The 19,073-nt window shown below is 43.8% G+C and overlaps 1 protein-coding gene across 1 annotated transcript in view; it reads left to right on the top strand.

Moving 5' to 3' along the window:
• hcn4 (hyperpolarization activated cyclic nucleotide-gated potassium channel 4) overlaps positions 1 to 13,785 on the top strand; it is a 69,470-nt gene extending 55,685 nt beyond the window's left edge. Inside the window, exons 7-10 of the mRNA XM_040130247.1 lie at positions 9,391 to 9,555; positions 11,465 to 12,463; positions 12,809 to 12,855; positions 12,949 to 13,785. Of these exons, the coding sequence (XP_039986181.1) occupies positions 9,391 to 9,555; positions 11,465 to 12,463; positions 12,809 to 12,855; positions 12,949 to 13,785 (2,048 nt within the window). The remainder of the gene's footprint in view (positions 1 to 9,390; positions 9,556 to 11,464; positions 12,464 to 12,808; positions 12,856 to 12,948) is intronic.
• Positions 13,786 to 19,073: the final 5,288 nt, after the last annotated feature.

Genomic DNA, 19,073 nt, shown 5'->3' with positions numbered 1-19,073 from the left:
AATGACTGTATTTTGCTCATCTTAATATTGTGTGACCCTCTATCTGTACATTTAAATGGGTCATTACACTGTGATGCAGTATGCGATATTCAAAAAGGATATTTATATGTTATCAGGCCTAAATAATTGACCCATTTTATAATGCTTAAGCCCAGTTAGAAGCTGTTTGAGACTGACTAGTTTTATTAACTAATAAAGTTTTGCTCGTGCCGTTATAAATGGTGGGAATCATTTTAATTAAATCTTAGATTAAAAACAATGAATTTTTAATTCTAATCTATATCTACTGCACTGAAGACTGCTTGTTCTTAACTGGTATAACAAGACCCAAATTTTAAATTCAATTTCATCTTACCCCATCTTGTTGGTATTACATTTTACTGAAAAAGCGTTTCAGTAAGTTTTCCTTCACATATACTACTAAGACGCAATAAATGTATCCCCCCCCCGTATGACAGTGTAAAAACAGATGCACATAAGCATGTAAGGACAGTAATGCACACAAGCTGCTTCTCAGTCAGTTTTTCTACCTTTTATACTTGCTCTACCATTGACAGACAGACAGACAAAATGCAGGCTGCTCTCCACTTTGAGAGCTGGTTCAGGGGACATGGGGCAAAGCATCTCTACAGTAAGATCCCAGGACATGAGGGCTGCACCATCCAACACAAGACTGGTTGAGTTTTCTCACCAAGGTCACAGCACAACTTCTTAGTCCTCCTTTTTCAGAGCCACATCCAATTTTAGTTGGTGTCATTCGATTCTGATGAATGAATTGTCGCTTAAGTATGAAAATGAAACACATCATGGCTATGTTCAAGTAACATCTTCTGTTGAGGCTTGTTAGAATCTGGACCCAAATGCAGTCAAAAGGTACAAGGTTGTACGGAACAAAGCTGGCTGAAGCAGAGCGCAGGCAGACAGATGAATGAAGCAGTTGGTTGGCGGGCTCATTGATGATCTGGGGGAGTGGAGGGGGATTGGAAGGAGAGCACAAGTGACTGGACGAAATCAGCCTAAGGATGGACATATGGAAGGTAGGGTGGATTTTTATGGATGAAAGTAGTTGTAGTCTGACAGCAGTGGGATGATAATCTTGTCTGTGACAAAGGGACCAAAATGACAGGGTGCCAATTTACGGGACTCCACTTGAAGGGCTAGATCACGGGAGGAGAGCCATACCTTCTGCTCAGGTTGGTAAGTCAGCGTCGGAGTCTGGTGGCGGTCAGCAACATTTGGTTCACGGCAGCTGAATGGAGAGCAGACCAATCTGCCTTCCAAATCCAGCGACAACAGAAATTAGCCTGCATGGATGGCACTGCCACTTCTTCCTCCTCTTCTGGGAAAAGGGAGGCTTGGTAGCCCACAGATATCATGAAGGGGGACATAACAGTGGCAGTACTAGTGAGGGAGTTGTGGGAATGCATTCGATCCAGCACAATTGCAAGCTTCAAGAGGATGAGTAGCGAGCAGTGACACAGCGAAGGGCTGCCTCCAGGTCCTGGTTGGCCCGCTCCATCCGTCAGTTCGTCTGAGGTTGGTAGCAAGATGAAAGGCTGGAGATGGTGCCCAAAGCCTCATGAAGGCTTTCCATGCTTGGGATGAGAACTACGAAACACAGAGCACCAGGAGGTCCGCAATCTTGGTCGCTGAGGAAGCTATTAGAGAGGGACAAATTGCACAGCCTAGGAAAAACAATCAACAATATGGTGTTGATGTGGTTGAAGCCGGGTTGACAGAGTATAGAAAAGTGTGCCCACTAGAGAACTTATGAACTAGCAGAATCAGGCACAAACAAACAGGTGAACTATTATCTAGATCAGGATGGTTGGCTGCGCCTTCCTGACGAGGGTCTCTACTTCCCATGTCACTGCTTCCAACCTGCAGAATGAGGAAGTATTCCATTTAGATGAATTAAGGTTGACAAAATATTAGGAACATCTGTCAGTATAACCCAGTACAGTTCAACAGCAGCACAAATTACAGCTTCCAAATTGACTATTGCAAAAACATCTACATCCTCTTAAACATATGCAACTGCAACAGATACAACAACTACAACAAATATACAATGGCCAAATAACATTAGGTGATGCATGGTTTATTATTATGTCACCATAACAGCAGCTGTCGCTGCGTCTTAAAGCACTCAGGGACTTTGCATAGCAGTTGTAATGTTGTGATAAGCTATTTCCATATTGCAGAATTTGGGTCTCTGTCTAAAATACTCCCACACTTTAGATGATCCTGTGCAAGGTTTTGTAGCTGCAGCTTGTTTTCCAGAGAATCCATGGTTTGACCGGGCGCAGCCTTCTTTGCAACGCACCGGTGTCTAATCGATGACATCGCCTACATGGATGAGTCACCCTAGCCCTGACCAACTGTCGTTTAATATTTCTCTTTTTTATGTTTCGAGGACCGCTTATCCAAAAAACTTCACAGACAGCACTACACTTCTGTGGGTCCTCAACAATACACGTGATGTGTAGTTGATCGGATGAGCGGTTGTCGAGAAAATTGAAGGACAGACAAAAAAAAAAAAAAAAATTTCCTTCACTTGTAGTTAGATGTTATTAAGGCCACAGTATTCTATACAGTGGGAGTTGTGGAGCTTCAGCCAAGGCTGAATCAGGACCACTGGAGCATGGGGAGAAGGAATGATAACGAGTACGATGGGCCTCCCAATGGTTACCTGAAAGGACAAGGATCAGGGGCACATAGCGGTGGGTTATATGAGCCAGAAGCTTTCCATCTAGAGCATTGACTCTCTCAGGCATGGGAAGAGCCTCAGTAGGGATCCCAGCCTGAGTGGCAAGTGTGGAGTCACTTAAGTTTTCGTCGGCGCTGGAATCTACCAAGGCAAGCAGAAGAATAGTTTAATTATACCATAGGAGAGAAGCATTGAATTGCATGCGAGAGTGAAGGGTAAGTGATTGTTGGTATGGCTCATCAGGACCCCTCCAGTTACTGATGAGCCTACTCTTTTGGCAAGAAGGGACAGGAGATTAGGAAGTGAATAGCCTGGCCGCATTAAATACACACCTGATTTCAACCAATGTTGGTGCTCCGATGGAGAGAGGTGAGCCTGGCCCAAATGCATAGGCTGGTTGGCGAAGGCAGGAGGAGAGGAACTGGGGGGAGTAATTGAGGGGGCCGAACAGTCTGGGCTGACCCAGGGTGGAAGACGGGGCAGGGAGTGCGAGTGCGTTCTCAGAGACGGTTATCTAAACGTATGAGAGAGCGATTAGGGAACCCAAACAGTCAGCCTCATCTCTAGCAGAAAGCTTGTCCTTGATATTATCTCCTAGGAGAGGAGCCATTTAGCAGCTTCTTTTCCCTGAACAGGATGTTTAAAAACTTTGTTTCAGAGATAAAACTATTAAGAATTAAAAATGGGTTTTTTCCACAAAGATGAAACCCACTAAGAGGTTGTCACAGGTAGTAGCTGCATAATATAAACTATATGGGACTTATCTGTGGAGTAAGTGGTCAGCTGCTGCTCAAAAACGAGGGAACATTGAGGGAGGAACTGCGGACGCGCCCCCAAGTCTCCAGATTAGCATTCTGGCGGCGGAAAAAAAAGGCTCTTGGGAGACAGGAGCTGAGGAGGCTGGCACCGGAGATGACATTGGCAGCACTAGTGGAAGACCGGCTGGAGAAGCGGCCGCCACCACAGCAAGCGACGTAGGGAGATGGGAGGAGACTTGATCCATTTAACCACTAAGCTGGGATACACTGGTGGTAAGAGCTTGCAGCATCTCGACCACCTTGTGGAGAACCTTATCATGTTGGCCGACAAGCGTGCCCTGGGTGGCAAGGGCTTGGCAGAGTGAGCCAGTGTCTGCTGGGGCCATAATTTTTCTGTTACAGCTTGTTAGAATCTGGACCCAAAAGCAGACAAAGGCGCAAGGTGGTAAGGAACAGCGGGTTTATTGTGAATAAAGAGAAATTGTTACAATAGTGAAGATCAGAGGATGGCTGAGTTAGAGGACAGGCGGGCAGACAAGGGAGTGAGCTGGCTGAAGAAGAGGGCAGGCAGACTGGTGGATGAAACCGTTGACCGGTAGACTGAAGCAGAGGGCGTGCAGACTGGTGAATGAGGCATCTGGCTGGCAGGCTGGAGTGGCGTGGTCGGACGACAAGACACAATGAGAAGAAGGCGCAGGGAATCCTGAACGCAGGAGAACACAGTTAGTAACAGGCTCGAGGAAAAACACTGGAAATAACTCTAGTAGACAAAATACTGGAGCAGCCGCGAGAGTGACTACCACTGTGGTTGGCGGAACAATTTTGCAAAGAGTGGATGAAAAGGGTTCTTATACTGCAGAGTTAATGTGTCGATTGGAGACAGGTGTGGAGAAACAGGTTCCAGGTGAGTGAGAGCCATGCCCAAACCACACAAACACACACACACACACACACACACACACACACACACACACACACACACACACACCCACACACACACACACACACACACACACACACACACACACACACACACACACACACACACACACACACACACACAGAGAGATAGACAGGGGAGGTGGAAACAAGCGGGAGACAGGATGACAGGATAAAAACAGAGAAACACAAGGGAAAACTGGAGTCACACCCAGAGCCGTGACAATCTTCCAGTGCAGAGATGAGTTTCCCTTCTGGAAACTGTGACAGTGTTGTGTCTACTTCATTAACTTGCCAAACACAGTTTTAGGAACATATATCGCTGCTGGGTCAGATAAAGCAGAAAAGGACAGTGGGGGCAGGATGGGAAGATTCATAAAGTGTTACTTTTGAGTTTATTCTCAGAGTTGCATATTTGTACCTATTTTGCTCGTTTTAGAACAAAAAATATTGAGTACAATGACATATAATTCCCAACCAGACATCGGTATCTTGTATCATGATGATTTTATATAGCTTTGATAATTTGAGCTAAAAAAGCCCTTAAATTTGGGCTGATCATGAATCATCTCTTTGTTAGTAAGGACCACACAAAAGTGAATAATTGTAAGGCAGCAGCCAGTTTGAGGAGAGAATGCACGCCCCATATAAAATGCAGGCAGAGCTACACCAGCTAAGCCTGTTCTATGATTCCATGCAGGATTTGGGAAGCGCTGTGATGAGTCACAGGAGATGTGAGTAAGCAGTGGGAGTAGAGCATTCATAAATAAATTGAATGTAACTCACAAACCATCCGCAAAAGCCATCTCGAGTAGAACAGTGCAGTACAGAAGTTCACGTTTCACTTAGCCGTATAACATTGAGAATTTTATGTTTTACTTTGTGGAGCAAATTGTCAGTATTACACAAGTAAATATGGCATAAATAATCAAATGAATAAACAGAAATGACCCCATATAACAAAACTGGTTGAAAATCTGAGAGAAAACAAAAACTGAGATGAATTGTTCATTGGTAGATGGATAGTAGATGCAGTTTATTTCTCCAAAAATATTTTTTGCTTTTATATCAGCTACAGTTCAGTGAGTAGTTTCACTGACTTTTTGTGAGACCTGTTTTTGGTGCAGTCTATGGAATCTACCACCGAACAAACCATTTTAGGGTTTTGAGTTGTTTCAGTTTATCTATTTCTCTCAAAAAACATATTTAACATCATATATAGTTTTTTCTATTTACATTAAATCCACTTTTACCAAAAACAACCATGACTTTATTTTGACACCACATTTCACTTGGCTCCCAATGTTAAAGTTCCAGATGTTCAGAATAATGCTGCTTCAGAGCAGCCATATGCATTTAGCCCCTCAGTACTCCGAGATATCCGCTAATCTCTGATTGTGTAGTTCGAGGCGGGTTGCACCAGACCCAAACCCTGCCGTGGATTTTTTTTCCTGAACTTGTAGCTCAGATGGCACCGCTAAGTGTCTAGGCTTCACTCGCTTTCTGCAAAGACAGTTAGATGAGGCCAGAGGGCTCACTGCAGCTCACCGCCTCATCTTGGCAGTGTTGGCATCATCCAGAAAGCCACGGGACAAGAGGATTTAACACAGAGCCGCGATGCTCCTCTCCAGAGGGGATTACGGGAGCAGTGCTGCCGGAAATGGACCCCCAGCACAGCTACAGCCAGGGCTGCCTCGCCAGCACACACTTAGAGAACATACTCATAAACACATGTGCAAACACACAGTGTACACACCCGCACACAGACAGAAGAGCATGTTATTTTATCTTTCACATTCACACAGCTCTCCTGCTAACTTGGCCGTTGTCCATTCACCCATGCTCTCTCCGACATATGTACACACATAAACAGTAACACACTACACAATAAGTTGTTCTTCTATATGCTTCATATACAGTACATATTCCTCCCTCACTGCCCTGTCAAGTCATGCATTCTCCCTTTATCTGTTCCCCTATCTCAATTTTCAAATCATTGCACACAATCATAGCCACTTCACACTCAGTGACCAGAAGAATACAAAATCCTGTACGATCTAATGCAATCCAATGCAGTAGCCGTAAAGTGAAAGCTCCGTACTGTATGATGACATTTTGTGTGTGTATGTGTGTGTGTTCCCTCAGCTCCATGGCAATTTTTGAGACCCTGTTTAGTGCTGGTTTTTATTGGCTTATATCATATTGAGAGGTGTTTTTACAGTGGACAAAATGCCAGTCCCGAAATAAAAAGGGTTGCAAGTTGAATATTTTTATTGTAGGGTTGTTGTTTAAGATTTCACTCATCCAGATGTACAGTACCCGTAACTTGAGCTCTAATGTTTGTGTTTATTAGTTGCCAGATAAGTCACAACAGTAATGCAAAGTAACACCAGGCAACACCTGTACACATTAAATTGCACAGATAAAATTTTTTATTCTGATTATTTCAGTGACGCAGGGAAGGCAGAGTAAAGATTAAATATGTGGTGCTTCCTAGCATTTGTCATGCTGTAAAGGCTTTGCCTTTTGGTTAATTAACCCCCTGTGCAGCTGCCTGATACGGCTATCCTATACAGAAAGTTTTCCATCTGCGGTTCCTAATGTGAGTAGTGTGCATTGCCAAAATCCATTAAAGCACACCAGGTCCTCCGTGGCTAAAAGATTAAATCTTGCACAAACAGCCTCTGCTGCAAATTAACCACACAAACATCTACACCCTTTTTGCCATCAAACTGTCCAGTTATACAGCTCTTGGTGTTTCACACAGCTTCCTAGTTTACGCAGTGAAAATGGACACGATTGCTCATAGGTCAACCTATGACTGATGTTTGTGTCCTTTGTCAAGTTCAAGGGCATCCTCGAGTTTTTCGTTATTTACCCAGGGCCATGATGTTTCCCCTTAAACTTTTCCAAGTTTGTTAAGTAGACTCACCATAACCATAAATATCTTATACATGCTTCAATTACCATGAGAGGATATCGTAGGTAAAACAAATAAAAATTGTATTTTCACTATGAAATTTTGCATAAATTTGATTAGGTTTGTATCTTCAGATGATTTTGGCAGTGAACACTGTGCACATGTGCAGGTTTAGTTAAAATGTCAATAGCAGTGCTGCTTTTTAGGGGAATGAGAGGAGCTGATGTCATTGTTACCAGCCACTGACACACACCCAACTTCATTGAAGGCATTGTTTTTTTTACACTTACCCACACACAGCTCACTGTCATCATACCCACATACAAAAAAAAATACACAACAGACTGGGCTACACTTGTTTTTGATTAAAGCAGACATTGCCCCATACAGTACAAGGAGGCCCTCGCTGTATGTGTGGCCCCAGGTTAGCGAAATATAAACACAAAAGCCACATGCCCCAAAATTTTGTAGTTGTGCAATGTCTTAAGGGGGAAACCGGCGCAAAGGACAATGTAGGGAAAGACAGTAATGGTGGAGACTCAAACTATGTCTGAGATCTCTTGAGATAAGTTGGATGAAGGATTCTTTAAAAATTTGATTTGATGTAAGCTAAGGGGAGGGAAAGTAGGGAAGTGCATTCTGTGGGAGAATTGAGAGCACGTGTGTGTGGATGAGCTGGAAATGAGTTTCTGAGAAAGAGGGAGTGTGATAGCAAACACAGGAAGAGAGGGCAGAAGATGAGATGAAAGCTAAAGAGAAAAAAGAGAACATTGGGGAATATGTACAGTCACATGGCACACCAACAAACACTTCCGACAGTACACAAACAGTCACCTAACCACTGTTAATATAAATAGATACATACATAAAATACATAGAATTTTATATACAGCACCTTCATATAAGTATATTCATATACATTTATATAAAGTGTATATAGAAGATATAACCTTTATTTTACCATCTTACTCTCCCATACTGCCTTGCTCTCATGAATAAAACACTGGCATGCATACACGCACATATAGTAGATTCACATCCATTTTTGTATGCACACACACACATCCTGTGCAGACACAGGCTCTCATATAGACACATCCCACTTGAATAGTGCAGTCAGGCACATGCAACATCTGCATAGAGTACAGACACACTTGCACCCACACACTGTCTCTGTGCCAGAGCTCTACAACAGTGCAGCTTGTTAAATGGAGCATTATTTTCCTGAGCGGACATGGCAGATGAGGGCTGGCAGACCTCTAAGCTCTGAAAATTGCATTAAGGGCTGTAGCGATGGATTACAGAAAAGTTGTAGTTTTTTTAATGTTAAAAATAAAACAAAACAACTCTAGAGTGCATAATTGGCTGAGCAAGTTTTTATTGTGTTTTACTTCATCACTTAATGTATCTGCTGAGGAAGATGAAGATATACATATAGTCCTACACTTTAGGTCATGTTGAAAGAGGAAAAAGGTCAATTACAGGGGTATTATTGAAGGGGAAAGGGTTGGTCTTAGTATGTGTTACTCTGTGTTATAGAAAGTACCAGGGGTTAAATATTTGCCCACCACAGCAAAGATCCAGGGTAGTTTCCCATTAGCAATACCTTTAAATCTATAAATGTGGATGTAAAATGTTGGATATTTTACTTGGAATTTACAAAAACATCCTGCACTTGTCCTTAGTCAAACCATGATATATTTTTTGTGTAGGCTGGGTTGTTTGTGAAAAATGATAAAAAATCATTGCTGTTGAAAGCTGAGTGTTCTGACACAGTTAAAACCAGAACATGTTTTTACATTTTAGAGATTTGTAGTGATTATGGATGCTCCTCTCAAATCTGGGATCGTGCCTGTTCCTGGGATGGCCTCTCACAGTAATGCTAACTGTTAGCAGTTTTGTGACTGTGACTGACTGTTGATGATAGAGCGTTTGTCTGTCACAGAGAAATCGATAGTAGTATCACTGGTATGTCTGTTTTAATTTAAACTCAAAGACAAGAAGTGAGCTTCAGGATTTATCCCACTATGTTACAGTGTCTTTTCTGTTATGTTTTGTTGCAGAGATTTGTTTGCTGACGCGGGGTAGAAGGACAGCCAGTGTGCGAGCGGACACATACTGTCGCCTGTACTCACTGTCTGTCGACAACTTCAACGAGGTGCTGGAGGAGTATCCTATGATGAGAAGGGCCTTTGAAACTGTTGCACTGGACAGACTGGACCGTATTGGTAAGAACATAATATTTTAAAACGACAATTTAAGACTGGGATACATAAGGTGCCACCAACTGTATTTTGCAAACTTTCATCACTGGCCTGGACAGACCAGTGACTGGTCAGTCAACTGGCCCTGCATAACCTTGAACTGCTCCTGGGCCATCGGGCCATCAGTTATGTTGGACCCCGTAGTATGTTCTGCATGGCACACTGACACGGATAGAAAATTTAAAAAAAAAAAGATATTTCAAACCAGGGTCACAGCTCTCAGACTAAATTTTAGGGCTGTTAAAATGTTGACACTGATACTCAATGACTAAAATTACTTTCAAAGTCTTCCTCATATAAACATGCAGATTGAGCTCTGGTTTTGAAATCCCTGTGTGACTACGCATACAATTGACATTCTCTCCATATCCATCGTTGTTCCCAGGCTCCGCCTGGGCAGATGAAAAATTCACAATGAAAGGCATGCCTGTATCATCACTCAGCCATCGCTGCATGCTCTGTTTTATCCTCAGCTATGTTTAGAATGGAAGATAGAGAAATTGCTTTAGGGGGTCTCTTTGTAGAAAATGGCTGCTTTGAAAAGATGTGGTGGGCTGATAGTGATGTTTCTGTGAGATGGTCTCCCGCGTATGTCCTTTCTGTTGGGCTTGATGCTCATGTACACCCCTCTTCCCTAATAAAGTCACTCACACAGCACTGATCCGCAAATTAATTACTGTCTTGATGGACTGTGCACAATCTGATTGGAGGTGTGCAGGTGATAAAGGGTCAGGTGGTGCCAGGGTCAAGCTGGATGTAGATACAATACTAGTCAGGAATGCCTCTACTAATCTGCCACCGGTCATAACAGAAAATGGAGAGATTGATCTGGGCCTAATTGCATTTACAGTATCTTCGGGTTACACAGCCTTTTGTTAGCACCAAATTGAAAATGGCAGTCATGTGAATTAACCCCGTCACTGCTAGTGCGACCATTCAACAATGACTAATGCACTTTGCGGTTAGAGTTGCACACATTTTTCTCGAAGGTTGGATCAGCAGTTAGTATGCTTGTCATAGTGATGTTACTCCAGCTTTTCTTTGACCTTGTGCACAGCTCATGGGGACTTTATTTTCATATGCACGTGTCTCAAGACTGAAAAATGAAGGAGCACAAAATATTAGGAACATGCATTCTTAAAATCAAATTGTGAAAAAGTGTATCCTGATACTAAATCTCAAATTTGTTAGTTTCTTTTTTTCTGTGTCATGAGATGGCTTATTTCTAGGAAATTGTAGCATTATACAACAATATGGTTTCAGGTTGAGCCCTGATTTTTAAGATGTTTCCATTTTGATATTAGCAGCCAATAACAGGAGAGAAAATATGATATCAATAGATATTTGCAGACTTGATGCATTTCCTCAGCATAGCTTACACTCTATCCCAGGCTGAACCTGCACCTTGAGGTGCAATGTTTGCTTTGTGTTTTGTCCCTGTTACCTAGGGAATCATAGTAAGAGCTAGTTAAACATACATCACCTATACCTTAGGCTGTCAGGCATCCGGAACATCTGTCTCTGGATAGTTATCTCCCAACTAGCTTTTGTTGTTTCTCTTATTCTGTGCTCTTTTATGCTTTGTCTTTCCCCCTCTGCTGCATCCCCCTGTCTCTTTCAGAAATCTTTTCCCACTTGTCATTTTCAGGTACATTTTTTTCTTTTACTTTCCCCCTGTTCCTGTGTTAGGTTGCTCTATTGGAAAGGGTTGCTGGAAAATAGGGTGGTTATTCAAGTACACCCAAATGTCAACCTGGTTTTAACTGCCTGGAAGATTTATGCTCATTCTCCTTTTATCTCTTTCTTCTCTCACCCGGCACTTTCTATGTATCTGTTTCTGTTTTGTGTTTGTGTGTTCATGTGATTTTTAAAGGCAAGAAAAACTCCATCCTGCAGCACAAGGTACAACACGACCTCAGCTCTGGTGTACTCAACTACCAGGAAAATGAGATCATTCAGCAGATTGTGCAGCATGACAGGGACATGGCCCACTGCGCCCACCTCATGCAGAACGCCCCACCCCAGACGCCCCCCTCACCTACCCCTGTCATCTGGGCCCCCCTCATCCAGGCCCCTCTCCAGGCCGCAGCCGCCACCACCTCAGTAGCCATTGCGCTGACACACCATCCCCACCTCCCACCAACACTCTTCCGGCCTCCAGTTTCTGTTCTGGGGTCTCTAAAGGACCCTCCAAGCCGGCTTAAGAAGTTCCACACATTTGTTCCTTCATCCACCGCACCTGGCTCTGCTGGGGACTCTCCCTCTAGCACACCCTCTAAACTGCGCACTGGGGTAGACATGCCATTGCTGGCCTCTTTTCGGGCTCAGCACGTGACATCAGTTTCAGGGGCAACGAGCTCTAGCCAACAGGCTTCAGGTAGCAGAGGCCAGCGTGGACCTAGTGGGGGTGGGTCTGGGTCCAGTGGAGGAGGGGCGTCTGCCTTCCCCTTCGGACCATATTCATCCTCTGTTTCACCCTCATCTAGTATGGCCCAGCTACACCCACAACCACAGCAACATCAGCCCTTTCGCTCCAGCACCCCACCTCTCTCAAACCTCTTCCACCAAGGATCTACAGGTGGAAGCACAGGGTCAGGAATAAGTGGAGGGACAGTTGGAGCCTGTGGTGGTGCTACAGGGTGGTCTTCAGGTGGAGCGGTTGGAGGTTCTGTTGAAGGAGCCACTGGAGGAGACACTGCTTGGGCTGGAGAAGACTTTACAACTGGAACAACAGAAGCGACTCCTGAGGGGCACTTTGGTTTCGGTGGAGCTACTGGTGGATCAGTAGGAGGGATCTCAGGGGAATTAGTGGGAGGGATATCTGAAGGATCAGTGGGTGCTGCTTGTGGCAGGTTAGCATGTGGAGCATTAGGTGGATCAGGGGGGGGTGTTTCTTGTGGACCAATAGGAGATGTAGCAAGGATATCAATGGGAGGGGTTTCCAGAGGATCAATTGGAAGGGCTTTTGGGGAATCAGTGGGAGGGGCCTCTGGAGAATCACTGGTAGTGACTACTACTGGAGGATCGTTAGGGAGGGTTTCTGGTGGATCAATAGGATTGGTTTCCGGGGGATTGACAGGGGGGCCCTCTGGGGGACAACTTGGAGGGCTTTCTGGTGATTCAGTGGTGGGGAATCCTCGGGGATCGTTGGGAAGGGCTTCTGTTGGATCAGCAATTACTAAAAGTAGCCATATAGGAGGAGGATCAAGTGAGTCAGGTGGAGGGGTGACTGGCGGACATGTTGGCAGAGCAGCAGTTGGGGCAGTAGGGAGCCATATAGGAGGATCTACGGCTTGTCCTGTAGGAGGGGCCTCTGGTGGAATTACAGCTGGACTTATGAGTTCCTCCCGTTGTCAGAGTCCTATATCTACTGGCTCATCAAGCCCTATGCCTGGGCAGCTTCTCCATAGCCAGCCACCTCCCAAGCCTCCTCAGGTGGCTCCTCTGCAGCAGTTCGCTGGGGGTGGCAGGACTACCAGTGGCTTAAACCTCTTCCATTCCACTCCACAAGGCTCCCCATCCTCTACTAGAGGACAGCACAGCCAGCAGCCTGCTGAAGGCTCCCCATCTTCCCTCAGCCATTTTAGCCTGGCAGGCCTCCAGTCTGGCTTCCTGCCTCACCAGATGTCCCTAGAGAGGTCTGCCCTGGCCTCCCTGGCCCAGTATGGTTCAGCAAACGCCTCCCCCTGCCTTACCCCGGTGGCGCCCAGCCCTACTGTTCAAAGCCCAGTGGCAGGCAGGACTTTCCACTACAGCGATCCCTCCAGTGCCACAGGATCCCACAGTTCTCTGCTCATGCCACAGTCTTCTCTACCTTCACAACTTCCCAGCCAGCCACACATAACAGGGAGAGATTCTCCTCTGGGCCGCTTTTCTGAGGACCTAAAGCTTTTATCCAGCTCACACTCATCCCTGCCCCAGGAGGTAGCCCAGGTATTAGGCCACCAAACTCTGCGCTCCTCTGTGGAAACTGGATTTTACCCCTCACCCTTTTCCTCACCTACTCTTGTGCCCAAACCCTGTAGCTCAGTGCCAGGGCACATGACTCCTCCAGTCCAGACATCTCCGGGGCACCCTCACCAGACTCAGTCCCCCGGAGTCTCCCCGGCTTTGCCTCTAAGGAGGGGCTCTGCTGCCTACTCATCAGATCTAGAACCTCAAACTGTCCGCTCTAAACTCCCTTCCAATTTGTGAGGATTGATCACACCCTCCTGTGCTCCTCCGAACTGAAACACACACAAACTATCTCCATGTGTGGCATTCTTTTCTTTCTGTCTTCAGACTCCACTGTGTTCCACCTCTCATTTTACCAAGATCTTATATTTACTGTGATTTAAAAGACACTTTACCGGGTAACTCGGAACTCTAGAATAGTATATATTTATTTTATGCTTTGTCCTCTTTTTTTAATCATACATACTGTATATAGATAGATATATATTTAAATGATAAGTTAATCAAGGGACTAGGAGGGTGTGAAAAATGATCTCCATTTAAAAGACTGTCATTTTCTGTATTTGTATAACTATGCCAAATTCATCTGGTGATGTTTGGGAAGATAATTCAATGGACTACACAATAATACTCTTTTTCTGCAGGAACCTATGCACTAATACCTGCATGTATAAAGGCTTTTTGTGTGTTTCAAAAAAAAAATTATCTACATTTTTAGCTAAAACAATATGCTTCAAGACAGGCTGACTCTTGTACCATCTCATTTAGGATCACATATTGTTGATCCTTAAACATATCTATTAGATTGTACTTATATATCCTCTGTATAAACTTTTCAAAACTTTATGAGAGATGGAGAAGAGATTTTAGGAAACCAAAAAGACTTTTCCTGTGGGGTAATAATTCACCTCCTCTTGGCCCATCGATCCTTATTTTATACCACTTTATCGTAATAATACTGTTTTGAAGCAGGGCGAGAGGGGTTCAGCGAGCTACCCTCCATCTCAATATTGAGACGTAACAGTATGTGAGCAACTGGCTTTCTGCAGAGTCCACAACCATGTCCTAACAAGCTCACTTTGTCTTCCAAGCTCATGCCACTAATGTGTGTAGAAAGCATGTGTTGTTTTTCTTCTTGACTGTGTGCAACTGTTAATGTGTGAGTGTTAGTGAGAATAAGTGTGCGAATCAGTGGAACAGTCGGATGCAAGGCAAGACTTTTCCCGGGACTGATCATAAGGGCCGTTTTGACACAAAAACTAGGACTTCCATTAACCACAGCTTGTGTGTTGCATTCTGTAGCACTCAGACAGTTTAAAATGAAATACTAGTCAAATATATAATAGTCCCAAAACTAAACTTTTGGTCTTTGAGCAAATACAGTACATACAGTAAACAAGCTGAAATATCCAAAAAGTGCTAGAAATGGAATCACAGTATGCCACTTGATATTTGATTTGTGCATTACTTCTTCTATGTAGCTGCTATATGGTCAACATAAACATGTCTCCTCACTGAAGGTTAGCGCTGAGTTTGAGATGATGAATGTATGTACATTTGTTATTGCTAAAAGTAAGTACTGTTGCTATGGTAGTTGCACTGAAGACACTGTGTCACAAGGGGTAAAGACAGTTCCATAACTTAAAAGGTCATTGCTCCAATATGTTTGACAGACTTTTTCATCAGCAGCCATTTCTCCTGCCAAAGTGTCCTTTAACAAGACACAGAGCCAATACCGACTAAATTGTTGTAAGGCAATCTGGATATATGACTCGATAAAGTTGCCTCAGCCAGCCCACTCTTTATTGCAGAAGCTCCATAAAGTACTACAACTGAGCTGCTGCTGTAATCCTGAGAGAAACTGCACATTATTCAAAAACAGACTTCTGTTTTGATTGCATTGCTGCAGGTATTTCTGGATTCATATAGTGTACACTACATACTGTACATGGAGCAAACCAATGATAGATGGCATTTGGATGATTGCAGTCAAAAATGAAAGATGAGAAAAGGCCCTTTATGTGTTTATGTATGTGTATGCATCTGAATTCGGGTGACCCTGACAGAAAACCTTAGAGTGGTCATGAAAGCTGAATACACAGTAGAGTTAGGTATCACTAAACCCCCAAAGGAGAGGAGCAGTGATATGCTTCTACGTGTTTGTCTGAGCTTGTCACCAAGAAAGATGCGGGTTCCACTCAGACAGTGTCTGAGTCCCCAACTCAGTCACAGCACTCAGCCACGGCAACCTAATTTAACAAGACATGTCTGTAATCCCTTGACCCTAACCGGCTATCATGGAGTCACACACAGAGGTGCACAGTGACCACGCTCTTCCCTCATTACAGTTCCCAGAAGTCCCTATAATAAGGTATAGCAATACACATGACATGACACTCAGCACTCAAGCACACAACCACAAGAGCACACAATGACTGCTCCTGGCAAAAATAAAAACTATTCCACAATCCCATTTTTAATCCATAGCATTTTATGTTGCTGCAAATATCCTCGACTGAATTTTCAGTAAGCAAATCTATGACCGATTGATTTTCCACACCAGCCAGGCCAGTTTATATAGCCAGTAGTTCTTACCAATTTTATGATTAGGGTTTTAAAGTTTGATTTTTGTTGAAGATATGAATGCATGAACTGTAACCTTAGGCAGATTTGGGATATAAATATAACTTTTACATTTTTTACTATTGTTCATCCATTTCCAATTGTGTTTTAAGCAGCACTGTTGATGATGTATCTCCTTACTTTTGTTCAGATAACTGGCCAAATGTAGACACCATTATGTGATGTCAAGTTCATTCCAGTGCAAAAAAAAACAACAAAAAAAACAAAAAACTGCAATAGCGCTGAATAGGAGGAAATATAACAACAATTAATTGTAACAATGGTGCACATGACTTTGTTGTCATGAATTGCCTCAAAAGTCCAGTGCAGCACAAACAACAAACATTATTATCATTTGCAAGTACAGGCAAACACAAGAACTGAATGCAATAGCTCCAGGTATAATCTGTGTTTCCACTCACTATGTGAAATGTAGAATATCAGCAACTGACAGAATTAGACGAGGCAGATGGAGGGGAAGTGGACACAGCAAGAACTCTATGATTATGTGGCTTATCATTAGAGAATTACTCTAGTATTAGATAACATAGGTGACATCAATAATGGATCATAGCTTTTATCTTGATACACATGACCTTTTGTGGTCTTCTTCACAGATGGAATAGACGTTACTAATGGCTAGAGCAGTGTTTTGTATACCTCTACCGCATTTAACACCTTGCCTATATCTGCAGTCAACTATCTGAAAGGTTCTGAAACATTTACATTGGCCTTGCACCTCACAGTAGGAAGCCTTTTCTCTTTAGACCACCATCCGGAGAGGGTTGGAAGGGACTGAGCTATGCGACAGAAACAACAGAAAGTGAATAGAAGGAACTGTTGCACCTCTGGAATACTGATTGTCTGCACACAGTGTAGGCGTTTAAACCTTAGTCTTCCTGTACCTGCTAGCCTTGCACTGCACAAGAGCGGACAGATTGCTGTGCCTCGCACATCAGGAAAAATACCCCTTTTTTTCCTCACAATATGACCTTATTAAGGTGTAGAGTTGGAGAACAGTTTGAAGCTGTTCTGTGAGACAACAGTGTAGATGTGAGGAGATGCTGATGCACTGAGGGAATGATGTAGTCTGACACTCAGCCACAGGAAAGACAGCTATACAGGCACCCCATGGGGTGCTGATGCTGACGGCGTACTTGTTTCTAGGGGGATTTGTGGCATGTTGTCCCCTTCCTTATGATTGTTCCTGAGTGCTAGTGCATGCTTCTCACTGTGGTATCGACTGGAAGGATGGGAGGGAAAGCTTTGAGCAGTGCAATGCAGCTAGCAGCTAGTGTTTGAGTGTGTGCGTGATGGTGTTTCCTGTGCTGCCTGGAAGGGTCGATGACTGGGGCTGGGCACTCTCTGAGGAGGGTGGGACAGAGACGCACAGGTCAGAGCTTATGGAGAGAGAGACATTGGACAGGGATTGATTAGTTGGCCTGAACTTATTTTGGTCCATTATCACAGATAAGTGGTTTAGGGGAGGGGTGGGTGGGCGCACAGTGTATCAGTTGAATCTCTGCCTATCGTTAGAGAGCTAACGCAATCTGTATGATGTCCTGCCTGTTTCATCTGGGCCAGCATCTTTGCAAAAAAATGTCCTGCCTTGGACTTTTTATGCAAGAAAACAGCCAATTTTTATGGAATCAAGAAAAAGCAGTTTCGGATTTATGACCATGTGGCTATGAAATTATTTAATGGAAATGAAAAGGGGTTTCATAATACTTAGGGTCATGAAATTTAGCATAACAATATTTTCACCTGACAGGAATGTTTATTCGTAAAGGGGATTTTCTATTTCCATTCTTACAGACTTTTTGCTGCAGCCGCATCTGTAGTGTAATGGCGTGTCGAGACTATATTTTTTTAGCGGAATCAGCTGGGAATTAGAGAAGGAGGGTTTGAAACTTTGCATCTTTTGAGAGAGGTGAATAAAGAAAAACAACTGTGACTCACTCGCTCACGCCAGGAACTGTTCTCATTATGTTTCCCTGTGTCAGCCATCTAAACATGGGGAGAAAACGGCTCTTTGAGAGCAATAGAGGAAAAGGCAATGAAGGGCAGTTGAAGGATCACTACAGCTGCCAGCATTTTGTCCAAACGGTCTGAGCTAGTCTTTTCTGAAATCAGTTCAGAGGAAACAGTGGAAAACAGCCTGACGTGTCTGTGTTTTGATAATGTAAGGTATTGTTTCATCTTAACGTCATGCATTTGTATGAAATGGTTGCCGTATTTTAACTGAATCTAATCTGAGTCAGGGCTACCTAGTCAGGAAATTGAAACTTCCTGTTTTTTGAGGTAAAAAGGAAAAAACATGGAAACTTATAATGTCTGGCAGAAGTTAATAATCTTTTCTCTGCCCATACCTGGCCCCGGGCCTGCTGTTGGCCCTAGCCAGATGTGTTGTGAAGCAGCCAGCAGGTTTGTAAGTTGCTTCAGTGCAACTCTTCCATCACAGCGCTTGGATGGAGCTCCACACGGCACCTCCGCACCATTTCCAATGCATCGTTGTTTCTGTAACGTAGCATTCTCCGATTCTGTTTGGTGCACGTCCAGATTTGCCGCCTCATCTTAGCCTCCCTATCCTCTTGTGCTGCCCTGCTCGCCCATGAATACAGTATGCGGTGGTGAATCAGCGATGCACGCTAATGAAATCATTTGCTGTGATTGAGGATTAGATGTAGCAGCAGCGGAATCGAACCTGCGATTTCCCGGGGGAGAAAAAGGCACGTGTGTTTTTTCGAAGGCCCTTGTCACTCATTCGTGACCACAAATTCCCCGTCCTTCCACAAATGCTCAATGTATTTCGTACACAAGCACCAGAATCAGGTGTTCTGTACAACAGTGTACCTCAGAGTGAGGAGTATATGATATGAAGATTGATATATGTAGTGAAAAGTTCC

This window comes from Xiphias gladius, chromosome 1, assembly GCF_016859285.1.
Source record: "Xiphias gladius isolate SHS-SW01 ecotype Sanya breed wild chromosome 1, ASM1685928v1, whole genome shotgun sequence".
Classification (NCBI taxonomy): domain Eukaryota; kingdom Metazoa; phylum Chordata; class Actinopteri; order Istiophoriformes; family Xiphiidae; genus Xiphias; species Xiphias gladius.
The sequence above is the reverse complement of the archived record's forward strand: the minus strand, read 5'-3'. Positions and strand labels throughout refer to the sequence as shown.